The sequence below is a fragment of the Anolis carolinensis genome, chromosome 3, assembly GCF_035594765.1.
Source record: "Anolis carolinensis isolate JA03-04 chromosome 3, rAnoCar3.1.pri, whole genome shotgun sequence".
In the NCBI taxonomy this organism is placed as follows: domain Eukaryota; kingdom Metazoa; phylum Chordata; class Lepidosauria; order Squamata; family Dactyloidae; genus Anolis; species Anolis carolinensis.
In genome coordinates, this window is record NC_085843.1 from 260,962,832 (window position 1) to 260,988,333 (window position 25,502).

General features: G+C 38.7%; 1 protein-coding gene across 2 annotated transcripts in view; it reads left to right on the plus strand.

Moving 5' to 3' along the window:
- kcnab1 (potassium voltage-gated channel subfamily A regulatory beta subunit 1) overlaps window positions 1-25,502 on the plus strand; it is a 205,447-nt gene that overhangs the window by 175,921 nt on the left and 4,024 nt on the right. For both annotated transcript variants that reach the window (XM_008106126.2, XM_003218175.3), the window contains exons 9-13: window positions 12,584-12,669; window positions 14,441-14,561; window positions 15,695-15,789; window positions 20,931-21,051; window positions 25,088-25,176. In XM_008106126.2, the coding sequence (XP_008104333.1) occupies window positions 12,584-12,669; window positions 14,441-14,561; window positions 15,695-15,789; window positions 20,931-21,051; window positions 25,088-25,176 (512 nt within the window). The remainder of the gene's footprint in view (window positions 1-12,583; window positions 12,670-14,440; window positions 14,562-15,694; window positions 15,790-20,930; window positions 21,052-25,087; window positions 25,177-25,502) is intronic.

Consider the following 25,502-nt stretch of genomic DNA (forward strand, 5'->3'; position numbering starts at 1 on the left):
GGGGCCATAAGACTGAAACAAACAGAAACAGATAGTGATTCTATAAAAAAAGAATATGACTACTGTCTAATAGGTGAAAGATAAGACCATTTGATAAGAGCTTAGTCTCCTGTGATAGATGTGGAGATGAGAAACTATAGATCATATTATTTGGGATTGCCTGTCACATAGGAATGAACAGAGGTATTTTTTCTGGTTACTCTGACTAATAGACATCTCTGCTGTTGATTTGGGAGCTGTTAATTATTGTGGCTTGAGGAATCCAATATTATCTAGCACCAGATTTTTTTTGTATCCCTATAATTACTTTGGTCATTTATAATTTAGGGTTGTTGTCTCTTGAGGCTGTTGTCATAAGCAGTTAGCAGTACTATTTTACTTTAGGCTTAGGTTCCAAGTAAAAGAACAAAAGACCATGCTGGGTTTTTAAGTTTTTTTTTACATTTGTTTTTTAATCTATTGTTAATAATGTTTTGTAACTGTTTTATGATGCAGTGCTTTGGGAGTCCAAGTAGTAGAAGAACAATTAACATATTGCTTTAATGAATAATCTTGCTTTTGCAACAGCCAGCCACCTATAAAATTCCTGATAGACAAGATTTTTACCATTAACTTGCTCTCTATAATGAGCGTACTAACTCTACTAACTCTAGAAATTAATAGCTGGAGCAGAGACCTATCTATTAGTGGTCATTAGCCTTGAAGATAGTAAGCCTCATTGCTTAATGGCAGAAGTGCCCAGCCCAGTTTAATCATACTTGATTTGCCTGTGAATTTCACTTGGCTAGCTAATGGAAGACCTAATTCTAAGCTAAGTGGATAGTTCATCTAATGCACCTTGACTTTTCTCAAACCGAGATGTTTTGTAATTATCCAAGGAATATGGCACAGTCTGCAAATTAGTAGACAACACTTTAACCTGGAATGCATATAATTTAAATGCTAATTGGTTTCATTTGTTTCCACAAAATGTTTAAGCTTCATTGTGCCAGAGCAAGAACTCTATAAAAACAAACACCTGCAACCCTTTTTGTTGTTCCAGGGATATTGTTGCATCGGCATTCGCTGTGATTTCGAGTTACTGTGATTTCACAGACATTTTCAGAGGCCAAGAGTATTATTTATTTCCTACAGCTATTTTCTCTATGTTCATTTCTCATCCAAAGACTAATATGTTTTAGAAGAACTGTGCCATATATAGTATATGACTTCCCACCCGTCTCTGAGAATCCAGATTAGTCATGATCTTTCTTATTTGTAGCTTCATCTTTGTGTTGATTAATATCCATGTACTAAATTGTTGAACACATTGCAGCCCTTCAGCATAAATTGGAGCAAATACCAATATCAATTTCTGAAAGATTACAGTGATGTGATGTTTAGTGACGGTACCCTATTGTTGTAAGGTTGAGCACTTTTGCTACAGATGGAAACGAGTGCAAATTTGCCAGACGTTGAGGAAGTCACAGAGCATAACATGTCGTGTTTCTTAGGGGGAGATATAACCTTTCTGCCCAACCAGTTGTAATGAAGAGAAAAATAAAATGGGCTTGCAATCTTGCACGTAGTGAAGACTGAAGTTCAAAGTTAATTACAACAAGTATTGAAATCAGTGGAATTTAAACTACGTCATCTTACACAGAAATGCAACCAGGGTATACATATAAGTTAAACATCCCTTATCCAAAATGCTTGGGATTAGACATGTCTAGGATATGTTTGGATTTTGGAATATATTCACCAATCAGAGATAAATATATGAAATTGAGTCCAGAACCATTTTTGCACTACATAGTTATAGCACTTTAATACCACTTCAGGAGCCCCTGATAGCTCAGTGGGTTAAACCCTTGTGCCAGCAGGACTGTGGACTTGAAAGTTGGGTTGCTAACCTGAAGGCTGCTGGTTTGAATCCAACCCGGGGACAGCACGGATGAGCTCCTTCTATCAGCTCCAGCTCCATGTGGGGACATGAGAGAAGCCTCCCACAAGGATGCTAAAAACATCAAAAACATTCAGGTGTCCCCTGCGCAACGTCCTTGCCAATTCTCTCACACCTGAAGTGACTTGCGGTTTTTCAAGTTGCTCCTGACATGAAATAAAAAACACTTCAACTGCTATACCTGCATCCCATAGAATCTTGTGTTTTGTAGTTTGATGAGGTTTTAAATCTCTCTGCCAGAAATTTTTAAGTATCTGATGAACCTACAAATCCCAGGATTCAGTAGGATGTTTTCATGGCAGTTAAAGTGAAACCTTAGCACTACACTCTTGTCGTGTGAAAGAGACAATGGTGGAAAACTCCTTTGGACCAGGTCAGAGCCATGGGGTGGAGGATCTCTTCTGCTGTCCATCCCGTAGGTTTATCTTTAGAAGTACACACACTTGGGGATTGCTATCAAGTGCATAAAGATGGGGATAGGATTCCAGCTTTACTCGGTGACTCCACTGAGTTTTCTGAGAGCTCATCAACACACACTTTCAAGCAAATTCTAGGATTGTGGATTCTCCATGTTTTCAGAGGTCCCCTAATTCCAATATGTGCAACTTCTAAAATGTTACTTTCTGTCTGTTTACTCAAAAAAAAAAAGGAACTGTGATACAATCAGGTGAAAACATAATTAATCAAGTGACAAAGCTAATATAACTTTCCAGCCGACATGCCAGACAACATCACTTGTGTATAAAGATGCCTGCAGTTGCTCCTGAAGAAAAATACTTTTTAAATAAACATCTTTGAATGTTTATTGGTCTATTATATAAACATTGTTCTGTCTTCCACCCATCGAATTCCCAGATTTATAACCCATTTTCAATATGTGCCTCTATCTTTGCTCCTATAGATATGCAGGTGATTATACAATCTTGCGTGAGTCCTCGGTGACTCATCCCATTAATCCTCAGGAGGGATCATAAATAACGCATCAGGGAACAGATGATTGATAGAGAATCTTTGTCAGCATACCCTACACATCTTTGCAGTTCCTCCTTTTCATTATAGTGACAAGTATTTACTTTTTTGGGCTTCTAAGAGTCATTATGTGTTATGATTTGTTGTTCTTTTTATATTCTGTTATATTGTATTGTTCTGGGCATGGCCCCATGTAAGCCGCCCGAGTCCCCGTTGGGGAGATGGTGGCAGGGTATAAATAAAGTTTATTATTATTATTATTATTATTATTATTATTATTATTATTATTATTATTATTATTATGAAGGCAAACTGAAATGTTACCAACATAATGCACCCTACAACTGTCTTCTGTGTAATCCTATAAGGTAAAAATAATTGAAAGAGCAGCTGATAGCACAGCCTTATCTGTCCCATAGTAAATACCAGGCCTAGCAAGGAAGTGGACATAGGAGCACAACCTCATGGACAGTTCCTTCCTTGAACCTCAGTTTACAATTCACCTCATAAACTGCTTTTGCTGTTAGGAAGAATAATATATATTGCAGCAAAGGAATTAATATATTTGCCATTAGTGGTAGCGTGTCATGGGAAATTTAATAGTTAAAATGTAAGTGAGATAATCTGCTTTCCAACAGTTGCTTGGATAGATGAATCTCTATTTGTCGTGCATGAACTTTGTGCAAAGATAGGTGTCATTCTGTACATTCCCCAATTTGTTGCCAGTTCAGGATTGTCTCCGACTCTGAGGTTTTTGAGCTGAAGCCTCTGGTGGTATCATTAAACATTATGGATTAGGTACCTGCCACAACTGCTCACAACTTGCCATTTAAAAATATAGGTACATGAAACATATTCTCCTGTTTGGAAAGTAAGCCAGAAATCTTAGCTAAACAGACTACTAGAACAAGGTGAAATGAAGACATTACAATCAGCCTCATATAGCCAAAGATGCTATACCCAGAGATCCTACCATCCACAGCTTGAATTTTTTTTAATCCAAAAAGCAGAACTTGGTTTTTGCCATTTTATATAAGGGATACTATTTTACTATGCATTGCATATAATGGGACTTGAGTATCCACAGGGGGTCCTGGAATCAAAGATCCCAAAGAGCCACTGTGTTCCTTCGCTCTTATTAAAGGAGGTGGATTAAGATGCCTTAAATCTATTCCACTTGTTTCTAGCTGGAAGTTGGATCTAGGGCAAAGTGCAGGGTGAATCCTAGCATCAGAAGGACTGGGAGGGAAGGAGGAAGTTTGCATACAAATGCAATACACCTAAATCTTTGGACATTAGACCAAATTAACCTATGAAACTTTGCAGATGTTATGACACTGCTTCTCTGCTGGCTGAACTAGAGGTCTCCACACATCTGTTTCCACTTGACTGGAGCTGAAACCACCAAAATCAGAGAATTTCCACCCATTTCTCCTGCCTAGAGATGATCCATAGAAACTGCAGACTTATAGTCAGGCCCTGAGTGAGATCTGCCAATCCTACATGAATGAGATTTTGTTGCCTGGTTCCAGTCTTCAGCGAAAGTTTGAGAAGTGCTGTTGCAACACCCACCCTTCAGTTCTTCTTTCATAATGATCATAGTTTTCCCATCAAGTGTCATTACTAGTTGTTCCACAAATCAACACCACACTTCTTTGTGTGTCACTCCTGACAAACATAGAGGAATCCTTTGAGCAAATAGCAAGCCACGGTGGAGTGAGAGAGAGAGAGAGAGCCTTTATGTTTCACAGTGATGAAGTATTCACACTGATGGCAGTGAACGCATTACTGATTTCACAGGTTTTTTGTCAGGGCACCATTATTGTCAATAAATATACAAAACAAGGGAGCAGGGAAGTGAGAAATGTAATAGAAATGCAAAGGGTGTTGATATAGTGATGGGGTGACAAACACAGTTGCAAAAAAGGTCATAAAGAATAGAAAGGTGTGTAACTGGTTTTGCAAACAAATATGGATAAGCAGGTAAGCATAAATATGATAGAGAAAAGGCTGTCTTGTAGTCCAAACATTGTTGCAAAAGAGGAGAAAGCCAATTGTGTCCAGAGAAGACCAATTGTGCACATACAACTATAATGCAAGCAAGCATATTAATATGTATAGTCTGCTAAAGAACTGACATCTCTAGTCAAACTTTGGCTGATATATTTGAATTTACAAAAATCTATTTTTTGTTTTTCTTCTTCTTTTGAAATTATTTTATGCCATAGCAGCCACTTTGAAAACAGTGACAGAATGTCCTCGAAAAATGAAATGTTTTGATACCTGTTTTTTATTTGTTACCATTTTAATGTCCTTTTATTCTTCTGAGTAGGGACTGCCCTATTTATCCTTAGTATTGGGGTATTGCTGGCAGAAGATGTCATATGTAGCATTGGAAGATGAGCAAATAAATGGAAAGAATATTAGACCCTGATCTCCTTTCCCAGCTTCGAAAACTTGTCACACTTCAGAAACACCAGAAAATTTATTTTACTTAAAAAACAATGCCAAAACTCTCTGTCCCATAACCAGGCCTGAAGTCAGATTGAAATGGATCTAGATAACCTGTTGTATCAAGGAATGCCTAGAATGGAAAGCTACCACTCTAGTAATGTGCTCCCAAAAGAAGAATTGGAGACTGGTTGAGAGTGCTCCAGTATGGTGGGATTTGGTGTGTGTGTGTGTGTGTGTGTGTGTAAGTAATAATGGCCTTTTAGACAAGATGGAGACTTGTCTTGCTGTACTGAACCAGTCACTCCTCCCCTTACCCAATACACCAGGGCATGGGTCTACTATGCACATGGGGGCTCTCATTTCTCCAAGAATCCTCTACATATCAAGTTGCATAAATTGAAATGTATCCAATAATAATGGACAAGCATGGGCCAAGTTTATATCCACTGGAACTGTATCAACTATAACATGAACATTATACCATAGTAAATTTGGGCAATTTTATCCAGAAAGTGCTGAGCAAACTGTTTGCCATGGACTGTTGAATGTTGCATATGCTACTCTTGTGGGGCGGAATTTAAAATTCTCTTCTGCTGGACAATACTGTGCAGATGCAATGATCACAGTGATGGCAGTGAAGAAGGATTGGTATCAACAACATTGGCTTTCCAATCAACTCTATCCTGTGTTTGGTTGAACCCACTCTTCATTATTATAGTCTCCATCCTACTTGTTTCAGCAGCAGCCCTCTTGTGAACCAGGATGCTCACTTAGTTCTATTTTGTGGGATGGGACATTTAGAAACAATGATGTCAATTTCTCTGTTTTAGAGATCAGCAGAGGCTTTTACAGAATCACCTGCCAAAGCAACAGGAAACTACCCAAGATCATGAGGAAAGCCATCTGGATCCAAAGCCTCCCGGGTTGTGCCTTTTTAATCAGTACCATACTCTGAGTTCCATTGAGTCTAAAACTCACCAAGTAGTGATCTCCCTATGACTAAAGAACTGTAAACAGTTCCTCTACACGCAAATCATCATCATCCCACTTTCACACATAAAACTAGTTTCAGAGTGTGTCCTACAGCATGGGTGGCAACAAACACTACTTGGGAAAGACCCATGGTTGTCGTGAAGGACATGAAGTCATGAGCTACTCCTGACAGAGAGGTCTCTGTATAAAGTCCCCTAGCACAACTAACAATGGGGACTCCAACACTACCACCAAGACAAACTCGGCTATCTCAAAAAAGACCATAGAGTGCGTGGTTCTCTAAAAGAATCTCCATTCTGTCCTGGCCACCCACCTCTAGATATACACATTCAAATCCAGCTGACTAGGAGACCATACATCTGGTGATGGAGCTGAAATCCCAGTGGACTACTACAACCGCACTTCCCTGCCCTTCCTGGTACTCCACTGAAAACCCAGATGGTCAAAGCAGGATAAAGGCAGACTTAATAGCTTCATCCAAATAAGACCTTCATCCAGCTAAATGCTCATCCAAGATCAGGTCCTGGATCAATTTTTTTAAATTTATTAACTTGGCATTAAGGAAAAGTATTTTCAGCTCAGAGGACCTGTTACCAAGGTCACACTATTTGAGGTGGAGGACACCTCAACCCAACTCACCCTCCTTTATCCAAGCTTGATATGTTGTCATGCAATCTTGTATCCACCCACTTTTTCCAACTCACCTCATTATTTATGGCTCACGTATTGAGCAAATGTAGCAGTGGGCCCTCTGCAAGCACGTTTGAAAAAATCATATCTGAAAAGAGGCCTTATAGTGGGTAAAGGGGGTGGGGGAAAATATACCTAGTGGAAGGAAAGGATAGGAAAGACTACCCCCTTTCTGTTCATAACCAAGGAGGGCAAGAAGGGGCTGAACGGCTGTAAGCATCTGTTCTTTCCCCTCACAACACCACACACATATATATGTATCAGGAAAATAGCAAAGATACTACAAAGAGCTCCACATGGTGTTTATGATAATTACACCCCTCACACTGTTGCTTCTTGGAAAACATACTTACTTGTGGCTGCTCATGTGATTTTTTGTGTGTCATGGAGAAAGCAATGTTGCTATGATTCACTGGCAGAAAAGAAGAATGTCTGTGGAAGCTGTTGTTTTCTATTGTTGAAGGGGATTATTCGTGGAATCATAAATAATACAGGTGGGGGTTATTTGTGTGAGTTTTTAATTCTATTTTCAACAGTAACAGCATTAAATGATGCAGCTATTAATTTAGAAAACCCTGAAATAATAACTTTGGAGTGCATTTTAAATACTCCTGTCCTCAATTACTGTTTCACAGCTCAAAAAATTTACTTTTTTGTTAAGACTCCCAGACCTCCCATCAGCGTAACTATGCTGATTGGGGATTCTGGAAGCTATCGTTCATAGAAGTGAGTTTTTCAAGTTCTGGAAAAGCCCTTGTTTCCTGGATCTTGTCATGAGTTTTCCTGTTATGTCTCTCTCTCTCTCTCTCTCTCTCTCTCTCTCTCTCTCTCTGTGTGTGTGTGTGTGTGTGTTTGCATGGTTCGGGTTGGTCATGTTTGGCATGTTGTTCTTGCAAGTTCCATTTTTTCCTAAGGTTTTTGCAGAAAATAAAATCCCAGAGTGGGAAGTGAATGCATTGTGTTGTTGTCGACCGCGTTTTAGGGGATCGGGCCCTTAAGGAGAGACCCGATCCGATCCTGTGAGAACGGACCTTGGCGAAGCCAAAAGGAGAATTACGAGCCGCAATACAACCTGAAGCCGAAATGAAGAAGGTCCGCCAAAGTTGAAGGAAAATCCGCCAAGGAGTCTTTATTGAGCAGTTCAGCTGAAGAGGACTCTAGTAGCGATCATTCGGTCTACTAGGGTACCATACAATCAAAATAAAGCCATACTTATACAAAATTTCAGTCTGACAACCCTTTGAATTTCCCGCCCTGCTTCCCCGCCCATCTGATCGTTGATAGGCTAGAAGGTTGAACGAGGCGGGCTTTCGTTTCCCGCCTTGCTCCGTTGGCCCAATAGGAAGCTGCCTTTTGTCTCTACTCGGGCCAATCAGGAAAGAGAAGGCGGGAGTTATCGAAACAATGAGGTGACGGGACAGGAACTAGCGGATTAAGTCCTGCTAGACCGATTTCTAAAGGGTGCTTAATTTATTAATGGCAGCAATCAAGGGTGTCCGGGTTTCTGTCACGTATACAGATTTTAGATATGCCTTGGGGTGTCAGAGATGGAAGCAAAGATGGGTGGTGATGAGCCATATTGACAGGCTCTGCAGGGCGCCTTCCTGAGGTGTCCTGGTTTTTCCTTTGGGTGAGATATGACAATGTTTGCCTTGGGGCGAATCACCTTTAGGTCAGCAAACTCCGAATTCGGCGACTCAAGCCCTATATTGTCCATGCAATTTGAATTTGATTGGATTTAGCGGTGGCAGATTATCCTTTTGTTTTTGGGAAAGGAAGCCTGGGTCATAGGAAATGGGATAGGTTCTGGGGTTCAGGTTGAGTTCAAAATATTTCCTATTTGATTTCATGATTTGACAATTATATGAAATAAAATGAAAAATAAAATAAAGTTGGAATATAAACCATGCTGGGAAAAATACATATTTTCCGGGGATTCCAAAGAGTACAAATACATATAGGCAGATAGATAGATTTCATGGAAATAAGGGAGAATTCATAAAAGTGAGTTACATTTCATAAAGGGGAATCATGAATGATATAAACAATTGAAAATATTTGATAAGAACGAAGTTCATAACATCTGGAGAACCCAGCATGGAAATTCATAAAAGTGGAGTTTTAGCAGCATGATTTTACAATTCATGAAGTTGTTATCTCTTGCCTCAGGCTAAAAGGTCAAACACCTTTTATGCAGAGTCACAGTAAACTCCAGTAAAAAGTCTCAATCACCTTCTACTATAAATATATGGAATATAGAACATAAAGTCTTGATTTTTGAACTATCTTTTACAAAGTCCTGGGGGGGGGGGTGGTCACCTCGATCACAGTGTCTCCTGAGAAGACTGGTTGGTGAAGCTGCACATAGAATTATTAGTCATTTCTCATAAGTGGTGGTCATCCCTCAAGAGTTCTTTAGCTATTTTTTTCTGCACACCCACCAATATTTCACTTGTGACTCAAACAACAACAGAATGTGATCAAAATGGGAAACATTAATGAAGAAGAACAAACTAAGGCCCCTTCTACACTGCCATATAAAATCCAGATTATCTGCTTCGGATTATATGGCAGTGTAGACTCATATAATCCAGTTAAAAGTAGATAATCTGGATTTTATATGGCAGTTTGGAAGGGGCCTGAGATTATCCTGTCAGATAGGGAAAATTGGAGCATCTCTTCTTGCATGGCAGGATGTTGGGCTGAAATGTTCTTACAGTCACTTCCAGCTCTATGATTACATTACAAGGGACTCTGGAAACTATTTAGTCCAAACCCCTTGCCAATGCAGGTGCTACAGCTAATTCTGTGGCTGTTCCAGTTGTGCGTAACAGTTTAGTTTCTCATTCCTATTATCTCATATTGACAATGATAGTCTGAAGTAGTTAATTATTTTTATTGGAAGGTTAGAATGTATGAATGCAAGCACATGTACAGTAGAGTCTCACTTATCCAACACTCGCTTATCCAACGTTCTGGATTATCCAACACATTTTTGTAGTCAATGTTTTCAATACATCATGATATTTTGGTGCTAAATTCGTAAATACAGTAATTACTACATAGCATTTCTGTGTATTGAACTACTTTTTCTGTCAAATTTGTTGTATAATATGATGTTTTGGTGCTTAATTTGTGAAATCATAACCTAATTTGATGTTTAATAGACTTTTCCTTAATGCCTCCTTATTATCCAACATATTTGCTTATCCAACATTCTGCTGGCCCATTTATGTTGGATAAGTGAGACTCTACTGCAGGGGTCCTCAAACTTTTTAAGCGGAGGGCCGGTTCATGGTCCCTCAGATTGTTGAGGAGCCGAATTATCATTTGGAAAAAAAACAAAAAACAAATTCCTATGCACACTGCACATATCTTATTTGTAGTATAAACGCCGCCCCCCCCCCCCCTCAAACAACATTTATTTATTTGCTACATTTATACCCCATCCTCCCTCAACCCGAAGGGGACTCAGAGCGGCTTACAAGTTGTATGTACATACAATATATTATATTATTAGTATAGTACAATATTAGCATTATATATTAATATATTGCACTATACCACTATACTGTAATATTATTAGTAATATTACAGTACATTTAATATATAATATATAATTTATATTATTATATTATACAATATTATTATATTGTATTATTAGCCACCCTGATTCCCCTATTGGGTGAGAAGGGTGGGGTAGAAATACTGTAATAAATAAATAAATAAGTTATTATCAATATTATATGTATACACAATATATTATATTATTACCATAGCACAATATTAGTAAATGAAAGAAAAATACAATATTTAAAAATAAAAACAGTTTTAACCAATATACTGTAAATCTTTCAGGATTTCAATGGGAAGTGTGGGCCTGCTTCTGGCCAATGAGATAGTCAAGTTAAGTAGGATTTTTATTGTTGTGTGCCTTCAAGTCATTTCATACTTTGGGCGAGTCTAAGTGTAAAACTGAGGGCGGGGGCCAGGTAAATGACCTTGGAGGGCCGCATCCGGCCCCCGGGCCTTAGTTTGGGGACCCCTGCTCTACTGTATCTACTTTGGAGGCAATGTGGAATTGTATACAAAGTATCACACAAAAGATCAGAATATTCAGAACAACAGTGGTAAGTCATTTGCAACTCTACAATGTGGGGAGTTTCTGTGACACAACCGTGCATTTTATGTCACTCTGAACTATTCATTTGCCCACACACAGATTTCTAGCATTATAACAAATATAATGGATAAAACAGCCTGTGTTTGCATTTACTTTCCTTCTATATAAAAGTGTATTGTTTGTGTGTGTGCCTTAGCTCTGAGATTGGGAACATTAGACTAGACAGCTTAAGTCTTTTCACTGCTAGAAGAGCACTGTTCCTACATATGTATAATTGTATGACAAGTTCCATGTCCTAGTCTCTAGAGCAGTAAAAAACAAGCTTGTCCCCTGCTCAATTTGACATCCTTTCATATTATTTTAACATAACAATAATCTCCCCTCTTGACAATCTTTTTTTCAAATGAACATCTTGAATATCTTGCACTGGGGTATTTGTTTCAACACACTTGGGACTTTCCTATACCTACAATGTTATCTCCTGTGTTTTTAAGTTCTAATTTTTTAAACTACCTGAACAGGTGTGTTGATCTTTGTGCATAATTTACTTACTAGCAAGCTCTCAACTCATAAAAATGTGGGCTGATTCTCTTTGAAGTTTGCATAATTACGTAATTTGAGAAAAAAATTGAGAAAATAGTTTGTCATAATAACTTTTGGCAACCATCCATCTTCATGGTGATGAGCTCTCTGGGTTCTTTTTAGTAAAAGTGTGGATTAAAATACCCTCTCTTTCTCTCTTTCAAGCAAGAAAACAAACAACCTGTCTTTCATTCTCTTCTCTTCACAAAGTCAAATTTGGAGGCCACATAGTTACTGAGGCACCTAGAAGAACAGGCAAAGTAGAATTGCTTATGGGTCTTTAAATATATTTGTGTCACAACTGTTCTTTTTATTATTTGTTATATGCTTTCTTGAGTCCCATAGTGGGAGAAAGGTGGGATAAGCACCTTGGCCTTTCGATACATAGTTTGAGACACATGTATAGCTCAGTGACGAGGTTTATATGTTTTCTTTTAAAAACAACACCATCAGAATCACACAGATAACTTTACACATGTGGTTCTGTAGAGCTACCACCTGTTTATTACAAACCTGTTCATGATAGATACCATGGATCAAGCTCAAGGATTTTCATGCTGGGAAAGTATTAGCAATAGTATGTGGCATATGAAGGCAGCATTAGTGGCTAAAGGCAGAGCAATCAGAGTTAAACTTGCATATCCACAAACAGTATTGTGTGTCGATGAACATGCACAAAGACAGCTACCATTATTATTTGGTACATGGTTCACAAGGGTAATTCACTGTCCTCAGTGTAATGAATATCACTGATTGGTATCTTGTACAAAGTCTTGCTAGATAAATTGTCTACCATTACCTACTGTTCTTTGTGTTGCTTTCCCATTTAGAAATTGTCAGAGCGATGACACATGTGATAAATCAGGGAATGGCTATGTACTGGGGAACCTCTCGCTGGAGTGCCATGGAGATCATGGTAACGTATCTTCCCACACATCACACACAAAAAGGACCAATAGTTGCTAGGCTGCAGTGTTTAATGATGTAATTACATAGCTGCCAGACACAAAACCAAGGATGCTCCCAAACCACTAATCAAAAGTCATGATGGCATGACATAGAGCCATTCATCAAAAGTCTTTGGGGAGTCATTCCAGCTTTCTCTTCTCTGCAAAGTTTTTGTGTAAAGACAAAAAAATGGGAAACAAGTAGTGAGAAAGAATTAGAAATTGAAAGTGGATTAGGATGTTTCCTGGATCTTCTATAAAATGTTGTGACTAAAACAAGGTCATTGATTACTGATAAGAGCAACAATGTTGATAAGAACAACAAAACTGATAATAACAACAAGAAGCCCCAAGATAGCACTACCTGGAGGAATCCTCCACCTTGTGTGACTATGGAGCAGAACAAACAACTCCGCATATGTATGCTTGCCCACAATGTCCTGCCTTGTGTACGGAGGAGGAGTTGTTTAAAGCTACGGACAATGCGGTCTCTGTTGCCCGCTTTTGGTCTAAAACTATTTAGTTGCTTGTGATTCCTTTATTTTATCACTCAAGTTGTCCCAAATGTTAAACCTTTTGCTATATTACCAAGGCCAGATAGATAACAAGAATGGCATTGTTTGTCCCACTGAAAGTAATAGGAATGATCTATTATCTGCAGTTTCACATATCCACGCAAATTCTGGGAACATATCCCCCACAGATATATGAGTTATATTTGACTGGGGGGAAAACACCATTTTAAAATAGCTAATACACATTTTAAAAATCCACATACAATAACAAAAAAGCAAGCAATAGACTGAATCTCAATTGAAACAATTCAAAATTGAAAGCCACCAAGTTGCTTGTTTGCACTACTGGACAATATTATGGCCAAATGTTTCTTCTCTTGAGAAGACATCCTACCACAAGAAAATTCCCTTTCTCAAGCTTTCTGGATGTGGGAGCACTCTGAGAAAGGTCTCTGGTTGAGATCTTAATTCATGGGAATGTTCTGAGGAACATTCAAATCCTTAAAATGCCAGGAGTTTACAAAACTGCTTATGTAATCCAGTGCACCAGAGCACAAATGAATAAAATAGATTGTCCTCACCCTTTTTATCAATGCCCAGTTTATGATTAAGTACTAGGCCAAGTGGGTAGATATTTTTTAACAAAGAAGAAAGAAAATGTCACCAAATCACAGACGCGTGCAAGCTCTTGCTTTATAAGAAATTGTGGAAGTCTTTCTCTGTCTGCCAGATTCTTACCCATAAAATGAAGGCTGTCACCCAATTAAGGAAGTCACTTCATCTGTAGAGTTTTAGACAATTAACTTAGTTAATTGATTAAATGCCATACATTTGTACAGAAGAAAAATATTTCTAACAAAAATGCTTTCTAGCTTTCTTTGCTTTTACGTGATGGATGCAGGTGTTTCTAAATGATACTGTGTCACTCAGGAGAAATTATTTCTTCCGTGATGCCATTTTTCATCTACGGTCTTTAAAAGACTTGTATTTAAATTTTTTTAAATGTTTTAAAAGGCTGCTGCCCAGTTAATCAGGGGAAAGCCTTTGGTTGATAAAATATTTCTCATTGGTGAATGACCAAGATTTAAGACTGCAGTCTTAATAAATGGATCTGAAATATGCGTGACTTGGGAAGGAGGAAGGGTTGATTTGATTAATGTGTTGTTATATTCCCTAGGAGAAATGTCTGCTAACATGCTATTCTTTTGCTGCTGATTCTCAACAGGAAGCCTATTCTGTGGCAAGACAGTTTAATATGATTCCCCCTGTGTGTGAACAAGCTGAATATCACCTTTTCCAAAGGGAGAAAGTGGAAGTGCAGTTGCCGGAATTATACCACAAAATAGGTAATGTCTGAAGACTGCATGGCTCTGGGGAAATGCATCATTTTAATGCAAAGGGTGTAGACTCCAAAATGTTTCACAGCCCCTGCTGTTCAGTAATTATCAGTAGTGCAATTAGTTTCTTGCCAGGAGCAATTATCCTCATGTAAAGAGGTAACTGACAGCATGTATTCTTGGCTGCACTCTTAATTTTATTCTACAATTAATTATTATTATACCACCATGACAAGACAGGGACACAGTGGTATATGGTAAGCAAATCAGAGCTGAAACGGACCTTGTCCAAGACATGTTACTTCCCATGAGGGGCTTTTTTTCTAGTTCCGGGTGTACGCACTAAGAAGTGTACTAGGTAAATGCTGGAGATGTGATAGTATCCACCATTCCACTTGAAGGCAGAAGGATCGTTTTGGGGGTACAGAACAGGTTGCACGGCATGTAAGAAATTATTATTAATACTGTATTATTATTATTATTATTATTATTATTATTATTATTATTATTATTATTACTGTATTTATGCCCCACGTTATCTCCCCTGATGGAGACACAAAGCGGCTTAACATAAAAGCATCAGGAAAATCTTACCTACTATTCCATGTCCCCAATAACTACATTTGTGAAGGTGGTGGAACTGAAAGACATGTTGGAAGCTTAGTGACAGCTTTATTCCCATTAGTAATAATTACTGTGAGAGCCAGTGAGATGTAGTGGTTTGAGGTTTTGGACTGGATAATGGGAGATAAGGGTCTGAATCCCCACTTGGCCATGGAAACCACTCAGTACCCCTTCTCTCAGCTTCATAGACAAACAAACCTCCTCTGAACAATTTCTGCCCAGGAACCCACATGATGGGTTTACTTTGGATTCATCATAATGACTCAAAGGCACATGAGTACAATGCATTTTGTTTAGCATTGTTTTTGTCTGGATATAGCAGCATACTTTTGCCGTTGCCTTGCTCTCAGCTGAGAGAGGGTAGCATGCCCAAGGTCTCACCATTGACTCTTCGGCTTATGGATTCTGGAATTGCAATGCAGCAGGATTTGGGTGCCACACATTTTCCAGTCTGGTAGATTTGCAATGTTGGCTTCACACTGTCTTTGTGTCATTTCGTCTTATTGATTGTTCTTTAGGCGTTGGAGCAATGACATGGTCTCCGCTGGCCTGTGGGATTATCTCAGGGAAATACGCCAATGGAATTCCTGAAAGTTCAAGGGCATCTCTAAAGGTACTTACTTCTCCCATGCTTAAGAGGAAAGGGTTTTCTGAGTTCACTGTAGTATCAGAATGTGTGGGGATAACAGCTCAGAGTTGGAAGAGAAGAATAAAACTGGCTTCTTATGAAAAGAAGAGCCTTTTAGCCTTCATTTCTCAGAGAGACATTGTGGCATAATGGTTTGAATGTTGGAGTATGACTCTGGAGACCAAGGTTTGAAAACCCACTGGGTGACTCAGGGCAAGTCGTAAACTTTCAGCCCCAGAAAACCCTTAGAGTTGTCATAATTCAGAAATGTCTTGAAGTCACACAAGAACAAATGGGTGAAGATTTGTATTGCAAGGACATAATTCCTGTGTGTAAATAGAGGGTAGATGCACACTATAGAATTAATGAAGTTTGACACCACTTTAATTGCCATGACTCAATTCTATGGAATCATGGGAGTCTTTAGAACATTTGTGCCTCACCAAAATACAACTCCTGCGATTCCATAGTATTGAGCCATGGCAGTTAGAGTAAAATTGCATTATTTCTACAGTGTAGATCAGTGATTCTCAACCTGGGGTCGCCAGATGTTTTTGGCCTTCAACTCCCAGAAATCCCAACAGCTGGTAAAGTGGCTGGAGTTGTAGGCCAAAAACATCTGGGGACCCCAGGTTGAGAATCAGTGGTGTAGATGAAGCCTAAGTCCTTACACAATTCAGCCACAATGGCAACATGATACCCTAGCTTGTGAAGAGGCTGTTTTGTTTCTGACAAGCAAGCAAAATGATCCCAGATTAGCAAGGAAGGGAGGGAGGGAAGGAAGGAAAGAGAAAATGTCTTAGGCAGAGCAGAAAAAAAAATGTTGGACTAAAGATCCCACAATGCTTAATGCTAATTAGGATATCTGAAAGTTGTAGTCCAAAAAGTAACTCCCAAACTCAGCTCTGGACTTTTGGGCCATATAATAAAATTTGGGGCTAGAATTGTTCTTTCCTACATACAGGAAAAGAGAACTGCATATAGGAAAACAGGGAAAGAGAGAGAATAGATCTTGTAAGAGTTTTCTCCTTAAGTATCCCTGATAGATGCTTTCTGGAACCCCTTGAAGGTGCAAATAGCATTGTTTGGAAAACAATTCTGGGTGAATAAATGTTCTTTCGATGTTGTGGGAAAGAGCACTTCAGGATAATATACTTCAAATTTATTACAGGCTTGTGGGTGAAAAGCCCCTGAATAAAATTCTTTCTGTTAGTAGCAAGCAGCCAAATTTATTTGCAGCCAAAAAGTCATTTGTCATTTGAATGGAAGGTGTTTTACTAACAAAATACTAAAACTACTTCGAGGGTGAGGCTGAACTTTGACGTGCTTTAGGGTGAAAAAACAGGGCTCAATACATTCTAAAGCAGCCAGAAATCCTCACTGAGGAATTGGGTAATTCAGGGAACACAGCTTGCTGCAAAGAATACAGAAACAAATAAGGTTTGGTATAACAAACTGAAATGGAAAGAAAAAAATGCCTGTTGCCAGAGTTTAGGGTTACCTTCTAAAATATAGATAATGTTGAAACAGAAGAAACCTTTCCAGTTTTCTTTAAAACAGTGCTTCTCAAGTTATCTGATGTAGAAAACCAACAATTTCCCCCAAATATTCAAATGATATGTACAGCACCCATAGGTTACAGTTGTTCATTTCTATAGAAATTCTAAAATGTATTTCTTTCAGTGAATCCTCCCTCAGGAATCCTCTACGATATAATCCTGTGTGTACTTAAAAGAGCTTACTATTGCATAGACTATCAATTAAACAAGTACAGATCTTTTTGCTTTTCAGCTACAAATAAAATTCAGTGAATTGTAAATGACTTGAAGGCACACAATAACAAGCTGTGATAGTTGGATGCAACAAAACAACAAAACTTGGCAGACCCTTGCTAACAAATCTATTATGACATAAGCTTTTGAGAATAGTAACCCACTTTATTAGATATGTTATGCAGCATTTATAGTGTGTGTTTATTCTATATATATATACATGATACAAAAAAATCCACATATTTTCTTATCCTCATTGAGAAAGGGTATCTTTATGCAGTCTTACCATCCATTTTTCACCCTTGCACAACAGCCCAAAAATGGCATTTTGTGCAAAAATCCAGGTTTTTTTTCAAAATCCACATGTCATAAAAAGTATATTGCCTTAAAAAACCTCTGCAAATTTTTCATTTAAAAAGTCCTAAAATCTGAATCATGGGGATGGGGGACACGGGGGCAGGGGAGAAAAACTCACAGACTCCGCCAATGACATTTCATTCTTATACGTAATAAGCATAGATTTGCATCCTTAATATATAATACATAATACAAACAGTTGCATAGGGGTAGGGTAGGTATGTTGCAATTGTAAATAAAACAATGAGTAGAGAGTAAAATTAAATGCAGAAAATAATTATTGTGACAATTGCAAATTTTCCTTTTATCAGGAAGGAAAGGCCTAAATTAATGGAGTAGTGTTCAGTAATTACAGTGTCATAAGCCTGTTGTTGTTGTGGTGGTGGTAGTGGTGTACCTTCCGAGGTTTTTTCCAACTTACGGGTATCATATGGTTTTCTTACCAAGATTTGTTCAGTACTGGTTTGCCTCCTTCTGAGGATCTGAGAGTATGACTTGCCCAAGGCCACTTAGTAGGTTTAATAGCTAAGCATGGATTCAAAGTCTTGTTTCCAGAGGTGTAGTTTAGCACTGTAATCAATGTGACATGTTGACTTACAACATTGCAATTATCCCAGTTTATACTTACAGTCATTGCATAATTCCAATAATCAAAAGTGCCTTTGTGCCGTCGCGCCTGGGGCTGTAAACTCTTAGTGAAAGAGGCATGGACGTGACATCTTTCCCCAGGGGATTGCTTCTTGCCCTCCTTTAGGGAAACTGGAACTCCCAAGGACCAAAACACTGTAGTTAACTCAAAAACTGGGTTTATTCTTCACAAAGGGGGTAAAAGAAAATATACATTACAGTCTTTGGTTGTTTAAGTCCATGAAGCTTGTCCAGATCCCTCTTTCTTTGGCTGTGAATGCCGGAGCAAACTCAGCCTCAGTCCAATGACCTATATCTGAAGACAAGAGTCTTCCTCTGTTGCCAAAGGACTGATGTGAAGGCGCTTGAGACTCCTCAACGTTGTTCAGGTTGGCCCTGAACATGAAGTGTGAGTCCCAAGGGTAAGAACCTCAGAATTGGTGCTGAGAGGTAACTTTTGAAGGGCTTTCAGAGCCAAGCCTCTCTTTCACGTCCATCCGATAGAGTGGAATGAAAAGGAGGAAACACAGTCCTACTCCAGGAAGAGGTGGAGCCAAACAGTTTTGCTGAGTGAGCAATATAACAGGTACAAACAACATTGATTGACAGATATAAATAACCAATCCAACTACATTTACAGGGTAAAGGCAAAATCAGGCATGATACAACAATTCAAATCTTGAAACTTATAGTTTGACATATAGATGGCGCCACTCGCGCCGTCACAGCCTTCTTAAAAACTTTTCAGCCTCCACTCCCAGCACAGCTTTCTCTAATGCCAGAGAGCAGTGAATGATGTATCAATTTCTCTCCTGGTTGTGGAGTGTGCTGTGACAGACCCAAGAGACTGATAAGATCGGTAGGGTCTCCTCAGCTTTTTTTCAGTATAACCCATGACCAGGAGAGAACTGGACATATAATTATTCACCACCCAGCTTTCCAGAACTTTGAAGAGCCGTGATGGGGATGGGTGTGTTAAGATTTTGGTAGGATTTTGAAAATTAACAAGAGACATCATAGATACATCTCTGACCTCTATCTCTCAATGCAGGTTATCAGCAGCTATTTTCTTTTCTTTCTTTTTTCTTTTTTTTTTTTTTTTAAAAAAAACCTCAATCTATTCTTGTTCATTCTATTGATTCCATTCAAGATTTTAGGCGAACAGAAAATACATGGTGGGTTTTAAGAATGGATGAAGCAGGATTGGAAAGAAGTTTAGGAACTTTTCAAATTCTGCATGTACTTCAGAGCTGCAAAAACATGTGGTAGTTAATAGCTGCCTTGCTCCTAAGTCTAGCATTGATGCATTTGCACAAAGAGTGGGTTCCTCGTCAGAAGCATTTCTGGATCAGCACATTTCTATAGCAAGTTCGTGCCTACAGCTACTGTGAAAAGTAAAATAAATAAAAGATCTACTCGAGAGGAGCCGAAATACTTTTAAGGCAAGAGCCCCCTGACCGATCTTGGAATCTAAGCAGGACCAGCCCTAGTTAGTACTTGGATGGGAAATTGTCAATGAAAACCAGATGCTGTGGGCTATATTTCAGAGAGAGGAGCTGATAACCATCTCTGAATACTCCTTGCCTAAGAAAACAATGTAAAATGCATGAGGTCACCATAAGTTAACAGGGGATTTGAGGAAAAATACACACACATCCCTGCTGCTCTATGATTTGCTGCATTGCCAGTCTCCTCAAACATCTTGTGGTAAGCATGACTGCTTTTGATGATATTGGCAGTGAAATAGCCTCAGCTCAGATAGTACACAGCTGATGTCCATAGACAGCATCATTAACAGAATTATGGTTTAATAAGCCTATAAAAGGGCAGTGGTCCTCCTTGAAGGCAAGAACTAAAGTCAGAGCTTAGAAAAACGTAAGGTTTGGGAAGATGTGTGGGGTAAAATGAGGGCATTGTCTTGCAAATAAAAAATCTGCTCCCTCCAGTGAAATTTTCTGTCCATCCCTAAACTTCTAGCATTGCAGCTTAAAATGTCAGCTGAGCATTTAGAAATGGAATTTAGCATCCAAAACAAGAGAGGTGTGAAAGATGGCAAAGGAATGTCAACACAACAAATGTATAATTGTTGGAAGTGTGAAGGATTTTCAGTGTCTCATTGTTTACAGTGCAAGAAAATTAGAGACTTGGGGGAGAAATTCATTGGGGTGGACAGAATTTAATTACACCTTTGGGTTTGTGGCGACAGTTTCTAGAATCACCCAGATTTCAGGAGCTGTATTTCAGAAACTAATTTCTTCAAGTTTGGACTTACAATCATAATGGCTACGGTTGAATTATTTGAATAATATGTTCACGATTGGATTAGTGGGTTTGGTTTTGTAATATCCCAATTGTGTTTCATGCTCCCAGTGCTACCAGTGGTTGAAGGAGAAGATTGTGAGTGAGGACGGGAGAAAGCAGCAAACAAAGCTGAAAGATCTCTTTCCAATTGCTGAACGCCTTGGATGCACACTACCTCAGCTAGCCGTTGGTGAGAAATTTTGGAATCCTCTCTGTCTCTATGCCTTATTGTTCAGGTCTTGAGTGCTCTTGATGTTTGACTGGGGCAGTTTTCCCAACTGTTTCTCCTGTGGGAACTTTTTCATCTGAATGTGTATAAAAGGTTTCATATTTTTAAATAAATATGTTATCTTGATTTCTCACAGGAAGGAAAGGGTAAGAGTCTTGTCCTTCAAATGACTATTCTGCCCACCAATAAAATTTCCCAGTTCTTACATTTCTAGCATTGAAGTAACGTAAAGCTTCATGTTGGGCATTTAGAAAAATAGCCCAGTCATCCAAAGTAGGCAAAGACACCAAGGGAATGCATAACAGTTATAAGAATTTAAGTATGAATGACTTACACTGTCTCACTCTACAAGGCTAGAATTTTGGAGACTGAAGAAATTTTCATTTGTAGGTACAGATTTCTTATTTTGGAGAATCAATGTCCTTATTTTGTTTAATACCCCCAAATAGTTATACTCCTGTTATCAGTCAATTCCTTCTGTACTATTATGTTAAGTTTGTAGTATTGTGTGACCATTGCAGTATGAATACAAACAAAATCTTTGACTCACCTCCTGAAGCACCAAGTAATTTTCTTACTTTCCTGAGTGAAACATAACTCAAACTTCCACAGAAGTCCCCGAATGAAACATAACTTAAAAGGACATTCTCCTGGGGGAATATTGTGGGTTGCAATGGGTACATCCAAAGTGACAGTTCCTTCTAGAGCAGCTTTCCACTTTAGGCAGCTGTGATGTGAAATTAGATAATTTCTACCAAGTTGAAAAACAAGTAATAATCAACGTAATAAAACAAGAAATGCAGGTAACCGGGGAAGCTTCAGAATGTCTAAGTATAAAACAAAGAGGGGGAAATACACTATGCTCAGACATGTCGCAATGTCAAGATAAGGTCAAAATGAAATTCAGAATAATCTTGATTTATTGTAAAATATCATTCTTTGATCTACAAGACTTGTTTGGAGACTGCAGCAGGACCACTAATGATTTACACATTGTTTTGGGGACAATGGTACTTTCCAACTGAAAGTGCCATAAGCAGAGTTGCAGATGTGTGAAACCACTCTGTATATAGCAGCATATTAAAGGACACAATGGACATACTGCCTTTATGTGCCACCAACCAGCTGCTGTAGGCTATATTTCAGAGGAAGGGACTGGCAAAACCACTTCTGAGGATTTCTTGCCAAAGAAACCCCTATGATCTTTAAGGGGGTTGTCATAAAGGAACAAGTGACTTGAAGGCACACACATACAGGACACTTTACCTTTGCACATCATTCATTGCAATTGGGTAATGGATTACCAACCGTGTGCATTAACTGGCAATTTCTCTCTCTCTCTGCCAATACTTTTTACTGCTTATCATGCCTTTCTCTTAAAAACATGGAAATCTAGGAATTTAGAGATAAAATCAAGTAAGCCAAATCACACTGAGTCATAAAACAGATTTATTAGAACATGAGACAAATTAAAAACCAATGAAATGGGATAAATAAAAGCAATAAATATTGTATTCACGCACTGTAGCTGAGAGGCTATTTCCACACTGATGTAATACAAAGTCATCCAACGACCATGTAGCATTTTTGCCCTTTAGGTGAAAATCGCCTCCATTTTTATTGGCAACGGCTACAAAGCTGGATTGACAATTGCTATGAAATAATCATGAGCAGGACAGCTATTTTACTTGAATTCCTCTTCTGGGGGCATGCCTCCCTCCCAACAGCTGTGTGGCCATGATTGACTCCGGCGGCTGAAATACCGCTAACGCAGCACGAAAACTCAAGAGAGGCCATTTGTCATTTTTAACTGTGCTGTCTTTTCCTGCCTTGCAAAAGACACCATCTAAATGTTTCATATAAATGATGGGGTGGGAGATGATAAATCATCTTATGAAGTTCAGGTAGACTTAGAAGAATAATTCCTGTCCCTGACAGATAATCCCCCCCCCCAATATCCTAATGCAGTTATTGTAGGAATAATTTTACAATAAAATATCTGATGATGTTGTTTTGCAAACCAGCAAAGAAATAAACATCTCAAAATCTACAATTTGGCTGAAAATAAAGGATAGTTCATAAATAAAGCACGGAACAGAATGCTAATAAAGGAAGAGTAGAATAGACAGAATAGGTTTCAAATCACCTATCCCCTTCAACTGCATAGTAATAACATTGATGCCTGGAACCCTTAAACTATGGTAGTTACATAGCCACATAGTGAACCCCATTCCATCAATTTCCACTTACCAGTCAGCAGATGCTGTGATTAAGAAATCTGTTTTCCTATCACTTTGGAAGTGGCTAACAATCTCACTGCCTTGTACAAGCAATTTCCATTGTGATAGCCAGAAATGGGATACTTGTCACAATCCCCTAACATTGTGGGGTGAAAACGTCATCCAGCTGCTTCCTGAGTGACAGGAGAATAGACCCCTGTCTATTGCTGTGGCTGCTTTCCCTTAAGTGAGGATTGGGACACTTTTGTGGCCCATAAAGCAGATTTAAAGCAGGTTACACATTCATAACTGTCTTGGAGGATTCCAGCCTATGCCAGAACATCTGTTTTCAGTTGCCATGAATTTAGTTCTGTTCTTTCCTTCCTTCCTTACCTATTTCTGCTATTGATGGGAAGACCTTGAGGATCTTTAATATCATACCTGCTAACTTGGGATGTCTTAGATTCCTATGTACTTTAATATATATTATTAGATGGCACCATTTGAGACTTCAGTAAAATGGCGTATTATTCTTTGATTTCATTTCTATCCCTATTTTTATCCAGCATGGGATGCAAAGCAATATACAAAATAAAAGTTTAATTAAAATGTATTTTAAAAAAGTTAAGAAAAATTAAATTACAATGATATCCAAAGGGCACATGATTAAAATAGTTCAAAAAGGATCTTATGTATAACTGAAAGATACAAGATAAAAGCACAGTATATCACTTCCAAGCAACCTGCTACCATGTGATCGCCTAAGTGAAGTGAAAAGTGATTAAAAGTCAGAGACTTGCCTAAATAAGTCTTATCCTGTGGGTCCTAGAATTGTAGAATAACAGAGTTGGAAGAAACCACATGGGCCATCTAATCCAACTCCCTGCCATGTAGGAAAAGCAAAATCAAAGCACCCCTGACAGATGGCCATTCAGCCTGTTTAAAAGCCTCCAAGGAAGGAGTTTCCACCACAGAGAGGCAGAGAATTCCACTGCTGAACAGCTCTTACAGCTCAGGAAATTCTTCTTAATGTTCAAGTGGAATCTCTCTTCCTATAATTTGAACCTATAGCTCAGAGTCCTAGTCTCTAGAGCAGCAGAAAACAAACCTGCTTCCTCTTCCTTATGACATCATTTCAACTACTTAAACATGATGATCACATCTCTCTCAACCTTCTCTTTTGGAGGATAAACATCCCCCAGCTCTTTAAGCACTCCTCATAGGGCATGGTCTGCAGTCCTTTGATCACTTTAGTTGCCCTCCTCTGGACATGTTCCAGCTTGTCAATGTCTCTCTTGAATTGTGGTGCCCAAATGAGGCCTGACCTCATCAAATAGGCTTAGGATACTGGTGGGACTGAAAGTCCTTTCCCAAAGATCCCACAACTTGGGCTGGTTCATAGGGAGATAAGTCTTTCAGATTGTCTGAACCCAAGTTCTGTTGAGCTTTAAAGTGATAATTAGCACTTTGAATTATGCACAGAAAAATGCTGGCAACCAGTGAAGTTGTTTCAATGGGGGAAATGTATTATCCTTGTAACTAATCCTGGTCAGGAAGATGGCTACATTTTGGACTCCCCGTTTCCAAAGGCAGAGTCACTTAAGAGTGTACTACAGTAATCTAGACATGGTGCAATCAAGATACCTTAAGCAGATCCGACTTCATATCACTTGAGGTTTGGGTGAGGGTTGATAGATTTTTCTGACCACTGAATGAATTGGGACCCTGGATTATACTGCTCACCATGGATGACAGCCATCTGCTTTCTGTATTCCTAGCATGGTGTCTACGTAACGAAGGTGTAAGTTCCGTTCTCCTTGGCTCTTCCAACCCCGATCAACTAATAGAGAATCTTGGTGCCATACAGGCAAGTAAAAATGCCTCTCTTCGTGCAAAAGTAATGCTCAATAGAAGCAATTTTATTTAAATGTCTATAACAGACCTTTCCAAACTGTGTGCTGCTACACATTAGTGTGTCGGCTGCAGTGTGTAGTTGTGTTTTGTGAATGTAATGAGAAAACTCTGTGAAATAAGCAATAAATCATATTTTTTAAAACTATACAAATATTTTCATGAGATATGGTGTCCTCCATACATTTTATTATTAGAATTTATGTAACTGCCCGTATCTCTTATAAGGGGTTTGTTTAACCTCTGGTTTGCTAATAAAACTAAATGACTGTGCCACAAAAT